Source organism: Leiobunum rupestre, chromosome 9 (assembly GCF_980474605.1).
Source record: "Leiobunum rupestre chromosome 9, qqLeiRupe1.1.hap1, whole genome shotgun sequence".
Classification (NCBI taxonomy): domain Eukaryota; kingdom Metazoa; phylum Arthropoda; class Arachnida; order Opiliones; family Sclerosomatidae; genus Leiobunum; species Leiobunum rupestre.
In genome coordinates this window covers 20,979,453-21,001,230 of record NC_143392.1, presented here as the reverse complement: position 1 = coordinate 21,001,230, position 21,778 = coordinate 20,979,453, and the positions used below count along the sequence as shown (strand labels likewise).

The following is a 21,778-nucleotide window of genomic DNA, read 5'->3' as shown; positions in this document are numbered from 1 at the left end:
GTGCCTATCGGTTACTACATAATGGTTAGTGGAGGTCGGCTAATTGGGAGTGCAGCCACACCAAATTGTTTAGGCAGTATTCTGGTCATTTACCGATCTTATTGATGGGTTACACTTTGAAAAGCAGTTTAGTGTTTACTTTCCAAGTCGTCTAGACTGGTCTGGCGACACAGTTTTTGGAACCAAGGGTGAAATTGTTTGGTTCACGGATGGCTCCAAGACTCACTCAGGCGTCTGATCTGGGGTTTACTGTCAGACTAAGAAGTTTGGCCTCTCTGAGAGCCTCGGCGGTTTTTCAGGCTGAGATTTCTGCCATCTGCTTCTGTGTAGACTTCTATCTGAAGTACTGTTCAGATTTTCTCGGACAGCCAGGCTGCCCTTAAAGCTCTTAATCAGTTTAGTATCACTTCTAAGCTCGTTCTTAGCAATTTGGATCTCCTTTCGGAACTGGGCACCCATAATAGGGTTCAACTCTATTGGGTGCCTGGTCATAGGGGGCATTATGGCAATGAGACGGCCGACACTCGACGCTACGCTAAAAATCATCCCAACAATCAACATGATCATTCTACCTGGCTAGAAATAAATAATTTCGCTCATACAGGGTGTCCACTAAAAATACTCAACTGATAATAGTTCAAAATCTAATTTTGCTAGGAATTTTTTATTTTCAGATCGTATAGTAGGCGATGATATAAATTCAAGGACCTTGATTCTGCCATGTCTTCAAGGTTATTCACCGTTGGGTTTAGAAGGTCGGATTAAAGCAATTTGTATCTGAAAAGTGAAGACGCACACATTTTCATTTGGAACTGACCTTCTAAACTCAAAGGCTCTCTGTATAAATAGTGAATGAAGTTGAAGACATGGTTCAAGGTCAACAGAGCTGCCATAGCCAAAGACCACTGTCGTGAAATTTTCAAGTACTTGCTAAATTATTAACCGGACCCGGATGTTTTGACCCCGCCTATTTGACCCCAGTTGTTTCGCCCCCGCCGTTTTGACCCGAGGCCAGTTCGGCCCCGACCCTTTCGACCCCGACCACTTGGACGAAAAAATTCTTAAAATTGTGGTCGATTATAAAAATCACACGAACTTGGAGTATTTGACAGGCCTAGCCCATAATTTTTAATGGACTAAACATATTTTATATATTTGAATAAACGTATTTATTTTTTAATTGAGTATTTTTAATTGGGGATGGGGTCAAACTGGTGTGTTTATGTGAATTTTCTTGGCTTCTTATGAGTCAATTCACACCAGCATTGAGCCATTTAGAATAAAATGTGGTGGCGCACATTTTTCTAATTCGAACCGAGTCTCTAAATTCAACGGTTCTCGAGATAAATTTTGAATGACCTTGAAGACATTGAATTTTCTTCCATCGAATGACCCCCCTGCACCACCGACTATGCGATCTGAAAATATTAAATTCCTAACAAAAATAAATTGAATTATTAGCATTACATTTTATATTATATATTTTACTCACATTTTATTTCATATTTTACTCCACATTTTATATTATATTACATTATATTCATATTTTATTATATTTTACTTATTTAAATAGTTTACAGGTAAATCTATTCTATTCCATATTATTTTCTAAGCTTTTCCCTAGCCTATTCCCTGACCTTTGGCAACCCTGGAGTAAGATTTCTTACCATATTCGGACTTATAAATGAACCGGACGTTTTAAGAGTATCACTTTTACAGATATATCCGCATTACGAACTCTCCGTCATACACGATAACGAAATCTAAGGAAATCCCAGCGCGCCAAGTTAAAGGAAAGTAGAAAAAATAAACATAAAATATAAAAATGAAATTTATGCGGGGTGAAAGAAAGTAAGCGATAGCGGTAAAGGTTTAAATTTGGCTTCAATGTTTCATCCGCGGGCATTTTTCACCTTCATTCTTTCGCCCCTCTGTCTCCGGCGGCGCCACCTCGTGAGCGCGGAGATGCTGTGTCATCTTTCTCTGCCTCGGATGATAAATTTGAGAGTTACGTCCCTCGAGGGAGGACTGGAGAGACTGAAGGAACGGGTGATAAGGCGGACACCAAAAAAATTTCGCCCCACCTTTACTCGCCCCATGGTCACCCATTTTATATTTAAAACGCGCCAAGCCCGCGCTTTGAGATATTTTGCATATCAGGACGTGGACGAAAGAGATAAAAAAAACCCTCAGTTGTCAAAAACGCGACAAAAAATGGAACTGGGTATAAAGACATATCAGTGACATTTTCGCGACTGTTTCGGGGCCCCCGCCCGATGAAGAGTTATTACGGGTTTCGCGTTTTTACGCGGGTAATAGCCTATTTCAAATGTACATCGAGAGGTAGGAGGCATTTGTTTCGTTACAAAAAGACCTTTTGGCCTATTTATTCGCGTAGACGCGTGCAAACCGTTGCCCGGCAACCGATCGTCCACGTGGACGAAAATAGACCTAAATCGATGATAAAAGCGACGCGAAAGTTCCGTTAATTTCCATTCGACCGAAATCCCATTCGACCGAATCCCATTCGACCGAAAGAATTTTAAAATGTAGCCCAATTGGCGGGGTGATTTGGTATTTTATTTATAAGGTATGTACTATCGAAGATCCATGTTTAGGTTAGGTTAGGTTAGGTTAGGTTAAGTTTACTATTTCAGTTTTGGTTCAGTTACTTTTCTTGACTAGGTGAAGATAAAAATATAATTCATGCTCATTCCATTTTATTTTCCGCTCCATTGCAAACGACTTCAGTAACTAAATTGAAAACATAGCAAAAGCCAATTTATATAGCAGCGTTCGGTCGAATGGGACACATAAAAGCGTTCGGTCGAATGGGACACATAAAAACCGCACGTTTCGGCGGAATTCGGTCGAATGGGACACCTCAAAAACCGCCTTCGTTCGAATGGGACTAAAGCGAAAGTTCGCGCCACTCTTTGGAAAATTTTAATATATTATATTTTGATTTTTAAAGCTATCTAATTAATTTGATTTGTAGGGACTACAGCGCTTTCCTAAACAGCATTTGTTTAATCAGCATTTTCCAAATCAGCGTTTTGTCATAATAGCGCTTTGTCAGAACAGCGTTTCTTTATACAGCGTTTCCCAAAACAACAAATTGTTCAAACGGCGCTTTGTCATAGCGGCGGTTCTCAAAACCGTATTTTGTCTAAACAGCGTTTCCCAAAACGGCGCTGCTTTCTATAGCTCTAATAATATAGGCCTATTGTAATACTTATTTTTCTGGAATTTCAGCAAATTTCATTACCTAATGGTTTCTGCCGATAGTTAGTATTGAAAACTTACCTAACCTAACCTAACCCCTGAAGTTCATATGTATGTTATACATTTTCCATCGTCAATTCATATAAATTTTAAGAAACCGCTTTCTTGACCAAAACCGCTGTTTCAAAATCGCTAATTTGAGAAACGCTATATTCAGAAACGCTGTTTATGGAAAAAGCTATTTTGACAAACCGCTCTATTGAGAAACGCTTAACCAAAAAACGCTGACTAAACAAAACGCTCTTTCGACAAACCGCGGTATTGAGAAACGCTATTTCAACAACCGCTGTTTTAACAAAGCGCCGTTGCAACAAAATGCTGTTTTGAAAACGCTATTAAATACCAATTAATTTATATGGAAGAATGTAAATCTGGAATGTTTTAGCTCCGCGCAACAGTACGGTATTCAATCCGCTTTGAACTTTAATATTAGTACGAGAATGATAACATCGTAGTGCTCTCTAGCCCGTTTTAAACATTGTCTAAAATGAAAATGAAATTACCTCCTTCACGGTTGACTTGGTACAAATTATCGGGACCCGGTAATACAGAGGAGCCCGATTCCCCGGGTTGCTTCTCAAGAATTGTAACCCGGCCACCTGGGTTAATGGCATTCAAAGTCGCTAAATGGCTTGGGATTAAGGTGGAGTCTCTATTATTATTTCTTTAGTAGACCAAAAATAGGTCAGACCCCTGTAGAAGTGTTCCGCACGCAGCATTCCGCTGCTCGACGCGAAGTTATCCATCAAGGCGTGAATGAATGAATGAATGCATTTTTATTTGCCTAAAATCTCTTTTGGAACAGAGAGGAGCTGAGCTCACAGGCTAAAAACATATACAGGGTGTTTCAAAAGGTTATGCAAAACTTTGAAGGAGTTGTAGGGGGGGAGTTGGGAAGTATGCCTGTTTTTCCCCCATTTTCCTACGATGAGTGAAAAGAGCGCCAGAGAGCTTCAAAGTGTGGCCTACTAGCCCCAGGAAGTAGACTGCAACAAGCGCAAAACCAAGCAGCAGGGAAACGCGAACATTAAGGTTTGGGTTCGTGTGATATGTAAAAAAGGACTTTGTGAACAAATCGAGGTAACCAGCGTAAAAAAGGAAACTTAAACAGTATTTAAAGTCCCTGCTGCTTGGTTTTTCGCTTGTTGCAGCCTACTTCCAGGGGCTAGTAGGCCACATTTTGAAGCTCTCTGGCGCTCTATTAACTCATCGTAGGAAAATGGGGGAAAAGCAGGCATACTTCTCAACTCATCCCCTACAACTCCTTAAATTTTTTGCATAACCTTAAGATACAGACCATTGTTTTAGTTAGGTCACCCTTTCGTTTGAAAATAAATAATTTAAATTATAAATTTACCATCTTCTGAGCCATAGTCCACTCTTAAAGTTCGATTTCATAGTTGTACAGCTAACTCTTGTCTCCTTACTGGAAGTTGGCTGCCTGCACGGCACACGCGCTACGCAGCCAGCCAACTTCCAGTAAAGAGACAACTTCCTTTGAAAAATTCCGCGTCATAAAACTTAGATTTTCAATAGCAGTTATCGTTACCTAGTTTTAAACGGGCTAAAAATATGTCGGTGAAAAAGTGTCCCGGGGTAAAAATATTTTTTCCAAAATAATAATAAAAAAGTAAGTGTGGAAAAATTTCAAAGTCCAAACGAGGATTTAAACTTTTGCAGGTCGTTGGAACACGCTTCTGCACTTTTCTTTTGTTACTCCCCGCCAAGTATTCTCTTTCTCGCTGGGGGGTTTACAACTTCACCGAATTCTAAGGGAAACAATGGGAAGAACAGGAACAGGGGGCGGGGGCCCAGAGTGGGGTAACGAGTGCAGCTGGGGGTTGATGCCTCCAACAGATCAGCCGCTAATCTGAAAGACGCAACCCAAGAAAACTATTTCAAAAGTTACTTTTTTTTGGCCTCCTCTCAACGCGCGAGTACCAGAAATTATTTTTTCCCTTAGCTTTTCTTTACACAAACGGCTAGCGCCATCTTTGTTTTAAAAACCGCCCACCATTCTCCCCCGAAAAAAAAAAGATATTTTCTTTAACGCAATCGGAACCCATCGAAAAAGAGCCGAAGAAAATCGACTTCTAACCAAAACTTCGTTACGGAATACAAAACCGCATCCGTCGGTTCACTACTCGTAACTAAATATACTTTTCCGAGGCGTCGAGTTGAAAGCTTTTAAAGTCGACTCGTTTTCGACTTTGTTTCTTTATTTTCGACGTAAAACAAAAAGGTGTACCGTCTTTCTAAACGCGCTGATTTTTCAAAGAGACTTCTTATAGATTCCTTGGCTACAAGAAGTGAAAGGAAATACGAAATGGTTGGAGAGAGAAAAAGTCTTGGGTAGAAAAGTGACAAGTTTTCAATTTTTATGACATTTTTGTCGCGAAATAAAAAGGCGCAGTCCTAAAGTTGCGAACTCATCTTTTTGACAGTTCTCTCGACTTCTATTCTGACTCTCTTTACGCCACGCCGCTTTCATCTTGCCAAAAGAAGGTCTTTGCCACGTTGATAGTTTCACCTTAATTAGGATGGATTGTATTGAATTTTAAGGACATTTACTAAGTAACAAGGACCCTTAAAAACCGAAAGGATAGTAATGAGGTGTACCAAGTGAAAGTAATTAGGTGCAATCGCTTGAGAAAGTCACCGGGAAATCACTGAGAAATTGGGATTCATTAGTGGTAGTCCATGTAAAATCAGTGGAAATCATCGATAAATTATTGGAAATCAGTGATAAATTAATGGGAAATCACTGAGAAATTGGGATTCATTAGTGGTAGTCCATGTAAAATCAGTGGAAATCATCGATAAATTATTGGAAATCAGTGATAAATTAATGGGAAATCACTGAGAAATTGGGATTCATTAGTGGTAGTCCATGTAAAATCAGTGGAAATCATCGATAAATTATTGGAAATCAGTGATAAATTAATGGGAAATCACTGAGAAATTGGGATTCATTAGGTGTAGTCCATGTAAAATCAGTGGAAATCATCGATAAATTATTGGAAATCAGTGATAAATTAATGGGAAATCAGTGATAAATTAATGGGAAATCAGTGATAAATTAATGGGAAATCAGTGATAATTTTATGGGAAATCAGTGATAATTTTATGGGAAATCAGTGATAATTTTATGGGAAATCAGCTAGGCTAGGCTAGGCTAATACCCAAGGCACCACCTTAGGCCCAAGTCATCTAGCGACTTATTATGCCTTTAAACAGGTGGCCGGATTACATTGCGTAGGAGGGTGGTAGCAAGCCTATAAATTAATGGGAAATCGATGATAAATTAATGGGAAATCAATGATAAATTAATGGGAAATCAATGATAAATTAATTTGAAATCAGTGATAAATTAATGGGAAATCAATGATAAATTAATGGGAAATCAGTGATAAATTAATGGGAAATCAGTGATAAATTAATGGGAAATCAATGATAAATTAATGGGAAATCAGTGATAAATTAATGGGAAATCAGTGATAAATTAATGGGAAATCAGTTATAAATTAATGGGAAATCAGTTATAAATTAATGGGAAATCAGTTATAAATTAATGGGAAATCAGTGTAAAATTAATGGGAAATCAGTGTAAAATTAATGGGAAATCAGTGATAAATTAATGGGAAATCAGTGATAAATTAATGGGAAATCAGTGATAAATTAATGGGAAATCAGTGATAAATTAATGGGAAATCAGTGATAAATTAATGGGAAATCAGTGATAAATTAATGGGAAATCAGTGATACACTAATATAAATCAGTGATACACTAATGGAAATCAGTGATACACTAATGGAAATTAGTGCAAATCACTGAAAATTATATTTATCTACTGAAATTGTAGTATATTAATTATTCCTTTAAGAATGACAATTAATTTTTACACCAGTTTAACCGTAAAATTTAAATAATAGGATCTTTTGACGTAACACGGAAAAGCATCCAAGGCATTTTCTTTGGAATTTTTATCGCTTTATAAATATATAGTACAACACCACTACAACAACATTATAACTAAATGCATAAACATTCCCAATCTATAACGGCCAAAATCAAGGCGGTAGGTCAAAAGCGTACCAGTGCGTTTTTATTCACTACAGCTAAAATGACTAAGTTTTCCTCAGCCAAGAATATCCAACCATTGTAACGAGAAAAATAAGAAAAGCTCCCGAGAAAGCATTTCCTTCTCCCCATATCGTACTTGTATGTAGAATTGTGATTCTTCTCTCTTTCGACAAGCCAGCTTCCCCCCAAAAAGGTACCTCTCCTTTATACGGATGGAATAAATCTGTCATTTCTGAAAGCCCCTTTTTTGAATTATCTGGCCGTGATAGGGCATCAAAGGAAGAATACACCATTTCAAAAAGAGAGAAGAGATTTCTACTCGGTAATTGAGTAAAGAATTTCTTCTCCTTTTACTGCTGCAGCTCCTAAGAGACTGCAGTGAAGAGGAAGGACTAGAAAATTATATAAAGGGACACGGGAAATACGGGAGGGGCGGCCACCTTGACACCCCCCACCTTTACATCCCCCCTATCGTGTCAAAGAAAAATTCTTTTGAAATATTGAAGAGCCACCTCATTTAATCCGACTCTCTTTTTTCTACAAAACGAAAAAATGGGGCGAATCGAATTGGATCATTAACGTCATAAATTTCGTCAAAATTTTTCCCCGCCTCATTGTTTTTATATTTTTCTTTGTTTTATTTTCTCGAAGGTGTGATCATTTTTTTGGGCGGTTATGATGAATAGCCAGGCCGTGCTTGCAAGTGAAGATCGGGGACCGGTAAGTTATATCCAAATCCGTTTACCTACCTTTGCTTCCATTTATAGGACTATACAGGACCAGAAATTGGATTCTATAAGGTAATATAGGACTAAAATTTATTCAGTATAGGATATTATTGGACTAAAATGTATTCAGTATAGGATATTATTGGACTAAAATTTATTCAGTATAGGATATTATCGGACTAAAATTTATTCAGTATAGGATATTATTGGACTAAAATTTATTCAGTATAGGATATTATTGGACTAAAATTTATTCAGTATAGGATATTATCGGACTAAAATTTATTCAGTATAGGATATTATCGGACTAAAATTTATTCAGTATAGGATATTATTGGACTAAAATTTATTCAGTATAGGATATTATCGGACTAAAATTTATTCAGTATAGGATATTATCGGACTAAAATTTATTCAGTATAGGATATTATTGGACTAAAATTTATCAAGTATAGGATAATATAAAATAAAATTTATCAAGTATAGGATAATATAAAATAAAATTTATTCAGTGTAGGATATTATAGGACTAAAATTTATTCAGTATAGGATATTATAGGACTAAAATTTATTCAGTATAGGATATTATTGGACTGAAATGTATTCAGTATAGGATATTATTGGACTAAAATTTATTCAGTATAGGATATTATTGGACTAAAATTTATTCAGTATAGGATATTATTGGACTAAAATTTATTCAGTATAGGATATTATTGGACTAAAATTTATTCAGTATAGGATATTATTGGACTAAAATTTATTAAGTATAGGATATTATTGGACTAAAATTTATTCAGTATAGGATATTATTGGACTAAAATTTATTCAGTATAGGATATTATTGGACTAAAATTTATTCAGTATAGGATATTATTGGACTAAAATTTATTCAGTATAGGATATTATTGGACTAAAATTTATTCAGTATAGGATATTATTGGACTAAAATTTATTCAGTATAGGATATTATTGTACTAAATTAAATTTACGTTTAGCACCCCGCTGCGACTTCTATTCTGAACGATAATTTTATCACGCCTAGTTTGTGACGTCATTGACAACGGTTTTTTCAGTATTTTTCCCACTGCATCTGGTATATTACACATCATTCTTGTAATATCCTTGCTATATAATATGGCGATGCCAATTTAGCGTGCGCTCTAAAGAATAAGCCTGAGCGCGTGTTTTTAAAACCATGTAAGCGTAAAAAATTCAGTAGTAAAATCTCATGGTTCTATATGAGATTTTTCGGTCCGGCCACGGAATAAGTAGCATCTAGAAATAACGTGTAGTCAATGACGTCAATCACCACGCTAAAAATCAAATTGTTTGGCCGTTTTACTAATTACTTCTAATTATTAAATACGAAACGGAAAGCAACGGAATTTTATAATTGGGTATTTTAAACGTACGCGCTTCATAACAAATTTGAGGAGGTAACGAATAATTTGCAACTTACTCTTTCACTGAAATTCTAAACAAAGGAGAATATCCTTATACCGGGGTAAAGCCATTAGAGGATTATTCAAAAATACCAGGGCTGATACTCAAATTCATAACTAATTTTAGTGGAAATAGTAACTAACCTCTTCAAAAATAGTAACAAAAAAGTACCTAAAAGTAACTAAGAAATAACTTAAAAACCCACCACACGAGGTTTGTGATAAATTAAGCAGACGATCTTTAAGACGAGAAAAAAATGTGGCTGCCAACATGCTGCCAAAATAGGAGTAGACATAAGTTGGCTTAGGGAGCGGCCGTTACATTTCTAGGGAATTGGCCGGTGGCGGCCTCTCCCGCTAGTTTTGTAGCTAAACACGTTTCCCTTCGTTACGACTAAAGGATTTTGTTAAAAGACGGCATTTTTGATTTCTATGGGCTGTACTAAAATTAAATATGATACAATTAAATATGGCAAAATATTTTTTCGTAGAGATAACCTAACAAATTTCAAAAAAGTAACTTTTAGTAACCAAATTAGACAAATAGTAACTTTTAGTAACCGATTTAAAAAAAAGTAACCCAGTATCAGCCCTGGAATACCCAAAACGTTTACCAGATGGCAACAGCTGTCCAACACGTAGAACTTTAATTCACCTAAAAACCCGCCAAAAATATTTTTATTTGTAGTTTTACACGAAATATCGTTTAAACTAGGAGCAACAAACACAAGGAGAACGCAGCTAGCCTTTAAACACGCTAACAAAGGGTTGTATACGAATTTCATTGGACGAGCGTCACGAGCCTTTACGATGAACGTTTTACGGACGGAGGGAAGACAATTTCCGTATTTTCCCCTTCCGACGGCAGCAGGCGTTAAAGCGTCTAGCCAATGAAAACTGTACACAAGAAAATCCACGACTTTTGACGGGTTGCGTTCTCCTTGTGTGGGCTGTTGTGTTTGTTGCTCCTAGGTTTAAAATAGTGTTAAAGTTTGATTTTGGTAATAATTATTAAGTAATAATTATTTTAAATTTCTTCTCGAAAAATTGATATAGGGTGGTGGCTTGCAATTCCGGACACTTTTGTAGGAATTGAAAGGGCCTATTTTATATATTTTTAAAAGAAGTCTGAAGTTTCAAATTAAGGTGCACTATTAAATTGTATACGAATCGTTTTCCAATCGACTTTTAAAAAGTGTCCGGAATTACAAGTCTTCACCCATAAGTGAGAGCTTTAAAATCTAATTTTATACTGAAACTTTGGGGCTCTTTTAAACTCGATTTTATAGCCCTTGTCTGAAAAGCGCATTAGAGTTTCGCTTTAAATGTTTTTTTCTCTGTAGGCAATTTGCAAATTTATCTAAATAAATATCCTTAAATGTTTTTCTTTTTCAAAAAACTATTTATGAGTTTTGGGGAAATACTTGTCCCAGTAGACGATTTAAGTGTCTAAGGTGAAGGTTATTTAGATCTACAGGGTTTCCATAAAAATTTCAGTTTTAAATTAACTGACTTTTTCCTGATTTCTCAGACCACTTTTACAAATTTCCCCTGACATTTTTAAGCGCAAAATTTCTCATTTTGGAGCCTTATATTTTACTTTTATCAGGTTTTAATATTTTTACTTCAGCTTTTATTTTACTGTAAGTGACTCTTCGGGTTATAGTTTAAATTCCCCTGCCTGTCTCAAATTCTTAAAATTCCCTGACTTTTGTAGGTCTACTTTAAAATTCCCTGGCTTTTCCCTGACCTGTGGCAACCATGGTCTAGTATCTTTATTCGCCGATGGTGGAGTGATAAAAATTTGTTTACGTATGCAAATGATAACGTCTCACTTTATTAATTCCACGCGTATTAATATTATCAGAATAAAAACACGAGAGCATAATAATAATAAAAATAAGGCAAGAAGGGAAACCGACTGAAGCGTTACATCTTAAACGGGATTTTTGCAGACGGAGGAATTGCAGAGCGTGCCGGGACCGAGTGATCGATTGCTGGGGAGGAACGGAGGAGAGCCGGAGAAACGGGAAGAGGCTGGAGAGGAGAACCGAGAGGAGGAGAAACGGGAAGAGGCTGGAGAGGAGGACCGAGAGGAGGAGAAACGGCAAGGGGCTGGAGAGGAGAAGAGAAGCTTTTCTGGATTAATTCGCGTGTCGTCGGAGCTTAGGCTGACTATCCGAGACCCCCAAATCGTGGACTTCGTACGACGCCAGATCGAAAAACTACCGGAAGTGGTCAGCGGACGATTTCCGGTCACTCCGGAGCGTCTTAACGCCTGCCTTGCTCACCACCTGAGGAGTCCATTTACCCTTAATAGCCGCTGCGAATGGTGGACCAGCTACGTCGATTGGGACAGTTTCGGACGCTTGACCACCGCCAGCAACAGCGACCGCGCGAGTCGATATCGAACCGCCGTGGAACTAGCCGTCTTGGCCGTGGTAATCATATCAAATTGGTTCCCATCCAACCCGACAGTCGAGGGGTGCGTTTAAAACGCTGCCCTCGGCGCCTTAAACCCAACTGTCGGGTGAAAGGCTCGAATTAGCTATTTGGCTTTTTTCTTTCTTCAGTTTAATCAAATGGATCTCTCTCTTTTTCATTGTGGTCGCCACTGCGCAGTCGAACTTCCGCCGGATGTCCAGTAATAGTCTAGGACGACTAGGAGAGTTAACCAGAGTGGTCAGTTTGTTGGGCAATCCCTTATACGGGACACATCGCTCCCTCCCAAGAGATCAGCAATTAAGAGTCGGCTACAGTCGGCTGGGAGACCAGTTCGGTGCGTTTAGTGACGATGCTTAATTCGAGGCGGTAGTTACTCTTAAGTATTTTGTACACCTCATTACTGATTTTCGTAAAACAATCCGTGATTACCAGTGAATACCCACTATTTTCGGTGATTTCCGGTGATAATTTTAAGTTAATACCCGCTATTTTCGGTGATTTCCGGTGATAATTTTAAGTTAATACCCGCTATTTTCGGTGATTTCCGGTGATAATTTTAAGTGAATACCCGTGAATTAAAAATTTAATCATTATTTAATCATTTTTAATCTTTGTACAGCCAAAGCGACAAATTTTATTTTAATTTAATGATACGAGGGTGTTCTAAATAATCATTGGAGTGAGCTGCCAGTCGGTTCTCAGTTAAATGACTAAAATTTCTAAAATAGTAACCAAAAAGTGACTAAATAATTAGGAAAATCAACTTTTTAAAGAGTAAAATAATATTGTTTTATTGTAGTTATAATACGTTATCACACGTTTGGACTAGTTACGTATTAAAACAGTAGCTAAATAACAATAGGAAATTATATCACTTTTTAAAAAAAAATTATAATGGAAAAAATTAAAAAACCCTCAAAAAAAAAAGATAAATAGTCACTAAATTTAAAAAAGTGACTTTTAGTAACTAAATTTAGAAAGTTACTTTTCGTAACTAAATTTAGAAAAAGTGACTTTTCGTAACTAAATTTAGAAAAAGTTACTTTTTGTAACTAAATTTAGAAAGTTACTTTTCGTAACTAAATTTAGAAAAAGTGACTTTTCGTAACTAAATTTAGAAAAAGTTACTTTTTGTAACTAAATTTAGAAAGTTACTTTTTGTAACTAAATTTAGAAAAAGTGACTTTTCGTAACTAAATTTAGAAAGTTACTTTTCGTAACTAAATTTAGAAAAAGTGACTTTTTGTAACTAAATTTAGAAAAAGTGACTTTTTGTAACTAAATTTAGAAAAAGTTACTTTTTGTAACTAAATTTAGAAAAAGTTACTTTTAGTAACTAAATTTAGAAAAAGTGACTTTTAGTAACTAAATTTAGAAAGTTACTTTTCGTAACTAAATTTAGAAAAAGTGACTTTTCGTAACTAAATTTAGAAAAAGTTACTTTTTGTAACTAAATTTAGAAAGTTACTTTTCGTAACTAAATTTAGAAAAAGTGACTTTTCGTAACTAAATTTAGAAAAAGTTACTTTTTGTAACTAAATTTAGAAAGTTACTTTTTGTAACTAAATTTAGAAAAAGTGACTTTTCGTAACTAAATTTAGAAAGTTACTTTTCGTAACTAAATTTAGAAAAAGTGACTTTTTGTAACTAAATTTAGAAAAAGTGACTTTTTGTAACTAAATTTAGAAAAAGTGACTTTTTGTAACTAAATTTAGAAAAAGTGACTTTTAGTAACTAAATTTAGAAAAAGTGACTTTTTGTAACTAAATTTAGAAAAAGTGACTTTTAGTAACTAAATTTAGAAAAAGTGACTTTTAGTAACTAAATTTAGAAAGTTACTTTTCGTAACTAAATTTAGAAAAAGTGACTTTTCGTAACTAAATTTAGAAAAAGTTACTTTTTGTAACTAAATTTAGAAAGTTACTTTTCGTAACTAAATTTAGAAAAAGTGACTTTTCGTAACTAAATTTAGAAAAAGTTACTTTTTGTAACTAAATTTAGAAAGTTACTTTTTGTAACTAAATTTAGAAAAAGTGACTTTTCGTAACTAAATTTAGAAAGTTACTTTTCGTAACTAAATTTAGAAAAAGTGACTTTTTGTAACTAAATTTAGAAAAAGTGACTTTTTGTAACTAAATTTAGAAAAAGTGACTTTTTGTAACTAAATTTAGAAAAAGTGACTTTTTGTAACTAAATTTAGAAAAAGTGACTTTTTGTAACTAAATTTAGAAAAAGTGACTTTTCGTAACTAAATTTAGAAAGTTACTTTTCGTAACTAAATTTAGAAAAAGTGACTTTTTGTAACTAAATTTAGAAAAAGTTACTTTTTGTAACTAAATTTAGAAAAAGTGACTTTTTGTAACTAAATTTAGAAAAAGTTACTTTTAGTAACTAAATTTAGAAAAAGTGACTTTTAGTAACTAAATTTAGAAAGTTACTTTTCGTAACTAAATTTAGAAAAAGTGACTTTTCGTAACTAAATTTAGAAAAAGTTACTTTTTGTAACTAAATTTAGAAAGTTACTTTTCGTAACTAAATTTAGAAAAAGTGACTTTTCGTAACTAAATTTAGAAAAAGTTACTTTTTGTAACTAAATTTAGAAAGTTACTTTTTGTAACTAAATTTAGAAAAAGTGACTTTTCGTAACTAAATTTAGAAAAAGTGACTTTTTGTAACTAAATTTAGAAAAAGTGACTTTTCGTAACTAAATTTAGAAAAAGTTACTTTTTGTAACTAAATTTAGAAAGTTACTTTTCGTAACTAAATTTAGAAAAAGTGACTTTTCGTAACTAAATTTAGAAAAAGTTACTTTTTGTAACTAAATTTAGAAAGTTACTTTTCGTAACTAAATTTAGAAAAAGTGACTTTTCGTAACTAAATTTAGAAAAAGTTACTTTTTGTAACTAAATTTAGAAAGTTACTTTTTGTAACTAAATTTAGAAAAAGTGACTTTTCGTAACTAAATTTAGAAAGTTACTTTTCGTAACTAAATTTAGAAAAAGTGACTTTTTGTAACTAAATTTAGAAAAAGTGACTTTTTGTAACTAAATTTAGAAAAAGTGACTTTTTGTAACTAAATTTAGAAAAAGTTACTTTTAGTAACTAAATTTAGAAAAAGTGACTTTTAGTAACTAAATTTAGAAAGTTACTTTTCGTAACTAAATTTAGAAAAAGTGACTTTTCGTAACTAAATTTAGAAAAAGTTACTTTTTGTAACTAAATTTAGAAAGTTACTTTTCGTAACTAAATTTAGAAAAAGTGACTTTTTGTAACTAAATTTAGAAAAAGTTACTTTTTGTAACTAAATTTAGAAAAAGTGACTTTTTGTAACTAAATTTAGAAAAAGTTACTTTTAGTAACTAAATTTAGAAAAAGTGACTTTTAGTAACTAAATTTAGAAAGTTACTTTTCGTAACTAAATTTAGAAAAAGTGACTTTTCGTAACTAAATTTAGAAAAAGTTACTTTTTGTAACTAAATTTAGAAAGTTACTTTTCGTAACTAAATTTAGAAAAAGTGACTTTTCGTAACTAAATTTAGAAAAAGTTACTTTTTGTAACTAAATTTAGAAAGTTACTTTTTGTAACTAAATTTAGAAAAAGTGACTTTTCGTAACTAAATTTAGAAAAAGTGACTTTTTGTAACTAAATTTAGAAAAAGTGACTTTTCGTAACTAAATTTAGAAAAAGTTACTTTTTGTAACTAAATTTAGAAAGTTACTTTTCGTAACTAAATTTAGAAAAAGTGACTTTTCGTAACTAAATTTAGAAAAAGTTACTTTTTGTAACTAAATTTAGAAAGTTACTTTTCGTAACTAAATTTAGAAAAAGTGACTTTTCGTAACTAAATTTAGAAAAAGTTACTTTTTGTAACTAAATTTAGAAAGTTACTTTTTGTAACTAAATTTAGAAAAAGTGACTTTTCGTAACTAAATTTAGAAAGTTACTTTTCGTAACTAAATTTAGAAAAAGTGACTTTTTGTAACTAAATTTAGAAAAAGTGACTTTTTGTAACTAAATTTAGAAAAAGTGACTTTTTGTAACTAAATTTAGAAAAAGTTACTTTTAGTAACTAAATTTAGAAAAAGTGACTTTTAGTAACTAAATTTAGAAAGTTACTTTTCGTAACTAAATTTAGAAAAAGTGACTTTTCGTAACTAAATTTAGAAAAAGTTACTTTTTGTAACTAAATTTAGAAAGTTACTTTTCGTAACTAAATTTAGAAAAAGTGACTTTTCGTAACTAAATTTAGAAAAAGTTACTTTTTGTAACTAAATTTAGAAAGTTACTTTTTGTAACTAAATTTAGAAAAAGTGACTTTTCGTAACTAAATTTAGAAAGTTACTTTTCGTAACTAAATTTAGAAAAAGTGACTTTTTGTAACTAAATTTAGAAAAAGTGACTTTTTGTAACTAAATTTAGAAAAAGTGACTTTTTGTAACTAAATTTAGAAAAAGTGACTTTTAGTAACTAAATTTAGAAAAAGTGACTTTTTGTAACTAAATTTAGAAAAAGTGACTTTTAGTAACTAAATTTAGAAAAAGTGACTTTTAGTAACTAAATTTAGAAAGTTACTTTTCGTAACTAAATTTAGAAAAAGTGACTTTTCGTAACTAAATTTAGAAAAAGTTACTTTTTGTAACTAAATTTAGAAAGTTACTTTTCGTAACTAAATTTAGAAAAAGTGACTTTTCGTAACTAAATTTAGAAAAAGTTACTTTTTGTAACTAAATTTAGAAAGTTACTTTTTGTAACTAAATTTAGAAAAAGTGACTTTTCGTAACTAAATTTAGAAAGTTACTTTTCGTAACTAAATTTAGAAAAAGTGACTTTTTGTAACTAAATTTAGAAAAAGTGACTTTTTGTAACTAAATTTAGAAAAAGTGACTTTTTGTAACTAAATTTAGAAAAAGTGACTTTTTGTAACTAAATTTAGAAAAAGTGACTTTTCGTAACTAAATTTAGAAAGTTACTTTTCGTAACTAAATTTAGAAAAAGTGACTTTTTGTAACTAAATTTAGAAAAAGTTACTTTTTGTAACTAAATTTAGAAAAAGTGACTTTTTGTAACTAAATTTAGAAAAAGTTACTTTTAGTAACTAAATTTAGAAAAAGTGACTTTTAGTAACTAAATTTAGAAAGTTACTTTTCGTAACTAAATTTAGAAAAAGTGACTTTTCGTAACTAAATTTAGAAAAAGTTACTTTTTGTAACTAAATTTAGAAAGTTACTTTTCGTAACTAAATTTAGAAAAAGTGACTTTTCGTAACTAAATTTAGAAAAAGTTACTTTTTGTAACTAAATTTAGAAAGTTACTTTTTGTAACTAAATTTAGAAAAAGTGACTTTTCGTAACTAAATTTAGAAAGTTACTTTTCGTAACTAAATTTAGAAAAAGTGACTTTTAGTAACTAAATTTAGAAAGTTACTTTTCGTAACTAAATTTAGAAAAAGTGACTTTTCGTAACTAAATTTAGAAAAAGTTACTTTTTGTAACTAAATTTAGAAAGTTACTTTTCGTAACTAAATTTAGAAAAAGTGACTTTTCGTAACTAAATTTAGAAAAAGTTACTTTTTGTAACTAAATTTAGAAAGTTACTTTTTGTAACTAAATTTAGAAAAAGTGACTTTTCGTAACTAAATTTAGAAAGTTACTTTTCGTAACTAAATTTAGAAAAAGTGACTTTTTGTAACTAAATTTAGAAAAAGTGACTTTTTGTAACTAAATTTAGAAAAAGTGACTTTTTGTAACTAAATTTAGAAAAAGTGACTTTTTGTAACTAAATTTAGAAAAAGTGACTTTTTGTAACTAAATTTAGAAAAAGTGACTTTTCGTAACTAAATTTAGAAAGTTACTTTTCGTAACTAAATTTAGAAAAAGTGACTTTTTGTAACTAAATTTAGAAAAAGTTACTTTTTGTAACTAAATTTAGAAAAAGTGACTTTTTGTAACTAAATTTAGAAAGTTACTTTTCGTAACTAAATTTAGAAAAAGTGACTTTTCGTAACTAAATTTAGAAAAAGTGACTTTTTGTAACTAAATTTAGAAAAAGTGACTTTTAGTAACTAAATTTAGAAAGTTACTTTTCGTAACTAAATTTAGAAAAAGTGACTTTTCGTAACTAAATTTAGAAAAAGTTACTTTTTGTAACTAAATTTAGAAAGTTACTTTTCGTAACTAAATTTAGAAAAAGTGACTTTTCGTAACTAAATTTAGAAAAAGTTACTTTTTGTAACTAAATTTAGAAAGTTACTTTTTGTAACTAAATTTAGAAAAAGTGACTTTTCGTAACTAAATTTAGAAAGTTACTTTTCGTAACTAAATTTAGAAAAAGTGACTTTTTGTAACTAAATTTAGAAAAAGTGACTTTTTGTAACTAAATTTAGAAAAAGTGACTTTTTGTAACTAAATTTAGAAAAAGTGACTTTTTGTAACTAAATTTAGAAAAAGTGACTTTTTGTAACTAAATTTAGAAAAAGTGACTTTTCGTAACTAAATTTAGAAAGTTACTTTTCGTAACTAAATTTAGAAAAAGTGACTTTTTGTAACTAAATTTAGAAAAAGTGACTTTTTGTAACTAAATTTAGAAAAAGTGACTTTTTGTAACTAAATTTAGAAAAAGTGACTTTTCGTAACTAAATTTAGAAAAAGTTACTTTTCGTAACTAAATTTAGAAAAAGTGACTTTTTGTAACTAAATTTAGAAAAAGTGACTTTTTGTAACTAAATTTAGAAAAAGTGACTTTTTGTAACTAAATTTAGAAAAAGTGACTTTTTGTAACTAAATTTAGAAAAAGTGACTTTTCGTAACTAAATTTAGAAAAAGTGACTTTTTGTAACTAAATTTAGAAAAAGTGACTTTTCGTAACTAAATTTAGAAAAAGTGACTTTTCGTAACTAAATTTAGAAAAAGTGACTTTTCGTAACTAAATTTAGAAAAAGTGACTTTTTGTAACTAAATTTAGAAAAAGTGACTTTTTGTAACTAAATTTAGAAAAAGTGACTTTTTGTAACTAAATTTCGAAAAAGTGACTTTTAGTAACAACTAAATCTTGCAAAATATTTCAAATGCATTTTTAATACATCGTTCAAAAATTTATCTGCCTAATTTTTGGGTTAATTTTCAAATTCCCAGACTTTTTGGGTCCCTTTTGAAAATCCCAGACATTTTGGGTCCCTTTTCAAATCTCAGACTTTTTGGATCCATTTTCAAATCCCAGACTTTTTGGATCCGTTTTAAAAATCCCAAACATTTTGGATCCATTTTCAAATCCCAGACTTTTTGGATCCATTTTAAAAATCCCAAACATTTTGGATCCCTTTTCAAATCCCAGACTTTTTGGATCCATTTTAAAAATCCCAAACATTTTGGATCCATTTTCAAATCCCAGACTTTTTGGATCCATTTTAAAAATCCCAAACATTTTGGATCCATTTTCAAATCCCAGACTTTTTGGATCCATTTTAAAAATCCCAAACATTTTGGATCCATTTTCAAATCCCAGACTTATTGGATCCATTTTAAAAATCCCAAACATTTTGGATCCATTTTCAAATCCCAGACTTTTTGGATCCATTTTAAAAATCCCAAACATTTTGGATCCATTTTCAAATCCCAGACTTTTTGGATCCATTTTAAAAATCCCAAACATTTTGAATCCATTTTCAAATCCCAGACTTTTGGATCCATTTTAAAAATCCCAAACATTTTGGATCCATTTTCAAATCCCAGACTTTTTGGATCCGTTTTAAAAATCCCAAACATTTTGGATCCATTTTCAAATCCCAGACTTTTTGGATCCGTTTTAAAAATCCCAAACATTTTGGATCCATTTTCAAATCCCAGACTTTTTGGATCCATTTTAAAAATCCCAAACATTTTGAATCCATTTTCAAATCCCAGACTTTTTGGATCCATTTTGCAGGTTGTGTACGAACCCTGCATAAAACTACCTTTTGTTGGCTCAGGTAGAATGAGAACGGACGGGCAAATAAACTAAGATCTGATAAAGGCATGTTCCATCACAATCTATACATAAATAAGCCTCCCCAACCGATCCGACAGCTAACTTTATCATCAGGCGAAAGTTACGAGAGAAAAGCGACCGAGGAGAGGTGTTTCCGAACGGATAGATCGAATATTCGAACGGCGGACGGCAGAGAAATGTAACCTCATTAAAAGGGAACCCAAATTAACTATCATCGTACCAAAAACGTTAAGGGGAAAGATTACAGCGATCTGTTATACAGAAAAGGAAGAATAGAACGAAGGATCGTTGCGGGAGGAACGCAGGGTGGCGCTAACGTAATCAATAATATATTATTGATCAGCTCGGGATGGGTGTCGGTGGAACGAACGCCGGCTTTCAATTATGTATGGGCCAAGATTATCATTAGGCTAACATTAGCTGCCGCGAATAAGAGATGTCTGTTGGCTGCGAGTTACAACAGCAACTGATACTGGTCCCCCCCCCCCCATACAAACACAAACGGCCTTCCAAGGACGATTTTGGTCGCGTTTCTTTTAAACAGAAGCGCTATTTGGCTTGATTTAACAGTAAGAATATTAATAAGCTCAAGTTATCATGCGACTTTTAATGCCGTTGATTCAGGTGGTTGGGTTAAATTGTGTAGGAGGTTAATGGGAAAATAGGTTTATATTTCTAAAAATATAGGATTTTATAGGACTATTTAACAAAATTATAGGACTTTATAGGACTATGTTTAAAAATTATATTATTTTATAGTACTATTTTTTAAAAATTATAGGATTTTATAGGACTATTTTTTTTAATTATAGGATTTTATACGACTACTTTTTAAATATTATAGGATTCTATATATTTCAAAATTATATGATTTTATAGGACTATTTTTTAAATTATAGGATTTTATAGGACTATTTTTCAAAATTATAGGACTTAATAGGACTATTTTTTCTAAATTATAGGACTTTATTGGACTATATATGCTATTTCATTTTCTAACTTTATACATTTAAAAACAAAATCTATATTTAGTTAAATAAATCTTTGATTTCCACTTTAAAAAAACTATTTAACTATTTTATCACAAAATATATACTAGTAGCTAACCATCTTAACAATAACAAAAGTATAGACTAGAATGACTTGGTATAGGAATTTATCATATAGCTAAATCTAGTAATTTAACTGAGTGGCGAGATTTGAAATGGGCAAGATATAAAAATTATAGGATTTTATAGGACTTTTGGGGATTTTGCTAAAAAATGTAGAATGATATAGGACGTTTTAAGTATAGGATTTTATAGGAATTATACAACATTTTTAAGTATAGGATTTTATAGGAATTATAGGACATTTTGAAGGACATTATTTTATAGGAATTATAGGACGTCTGGGTGCGCTGCCTTCCCTACACCAACTATTACCGTTAACCTCAACAAGTTTTTACGGAAAGGGGAAACCGAAGATTTAGGGGGAAAATACTTTTAACCAGTGGGGGAGAGAACTTGCAAACTCAACGTGGAAGTTGTGGTTCCAAGTTTTCACCCAGTGCCACAAGCTGGGATCGAACCCGGCTCTTCTTGCTGCTAACGACTTCGCAACCCCACTCTTAAGTTATTTAATTTTGAGCTCTAATAACCTTAATATCATTTTCAGAGTACCTGTTGATGTTTATTTTTCATACTTCGGAAAAATATTTGACTATTGTTAACTAGAGGGAGTCTAAGCCTGGTTTTATATTTCGTCGCCGTTAAAACAAAACCACGTAACTTGAGATACGTGGTTTTGTCAAAATTGACATATTTAG

General features: G+C 32.2%; 2 protein-coding genes across 4 annotated transcripts in view; one reads left to right on the top strand and one right to left on the bottom strand.

The window, feature by feature from the left end:
• Positions 1–21,778, bottom strand: part of Invadolysin (leishmanolysin-like peptidase, invadolysin) — a 250,212-nt gene that overhangs the window by 160,082 nt on the left and 68,352 nt on the right. The window lies entirely within an intron of this gene.
• Positions 1–21,778, top strand: part of LOC149926817 (uncharacterized) — a 40,997-nt gene that overhangs the window by 17,077 nt on the left and 2,142 nt on the right. For 2 of the 3 annotated variants that reach the window (XM_090158796.1, XM_090158795.1), the window contains exons 2-4: positions 8,021–8,089; positions 11,498–11,983; positions 12,165–12,321. In XM_090158796.1, the coding sequence (XP_090014922.1) occupies positions 8,045–8,089; positions 11,498–11,983; positions 12,165–12,321 (688 nt within the window). In that variant the 5' untranslated portion in view covers positions 8,021–8,044. Of the gene's footprint in view, positions 1–8,020; positions 8,090–11,497; positions 11,984–12,115; positions 12,322–21,778 lie in introns of those variants that run through there. The other variant, XM_090158797.1, reaches the window with a different exon arrangement.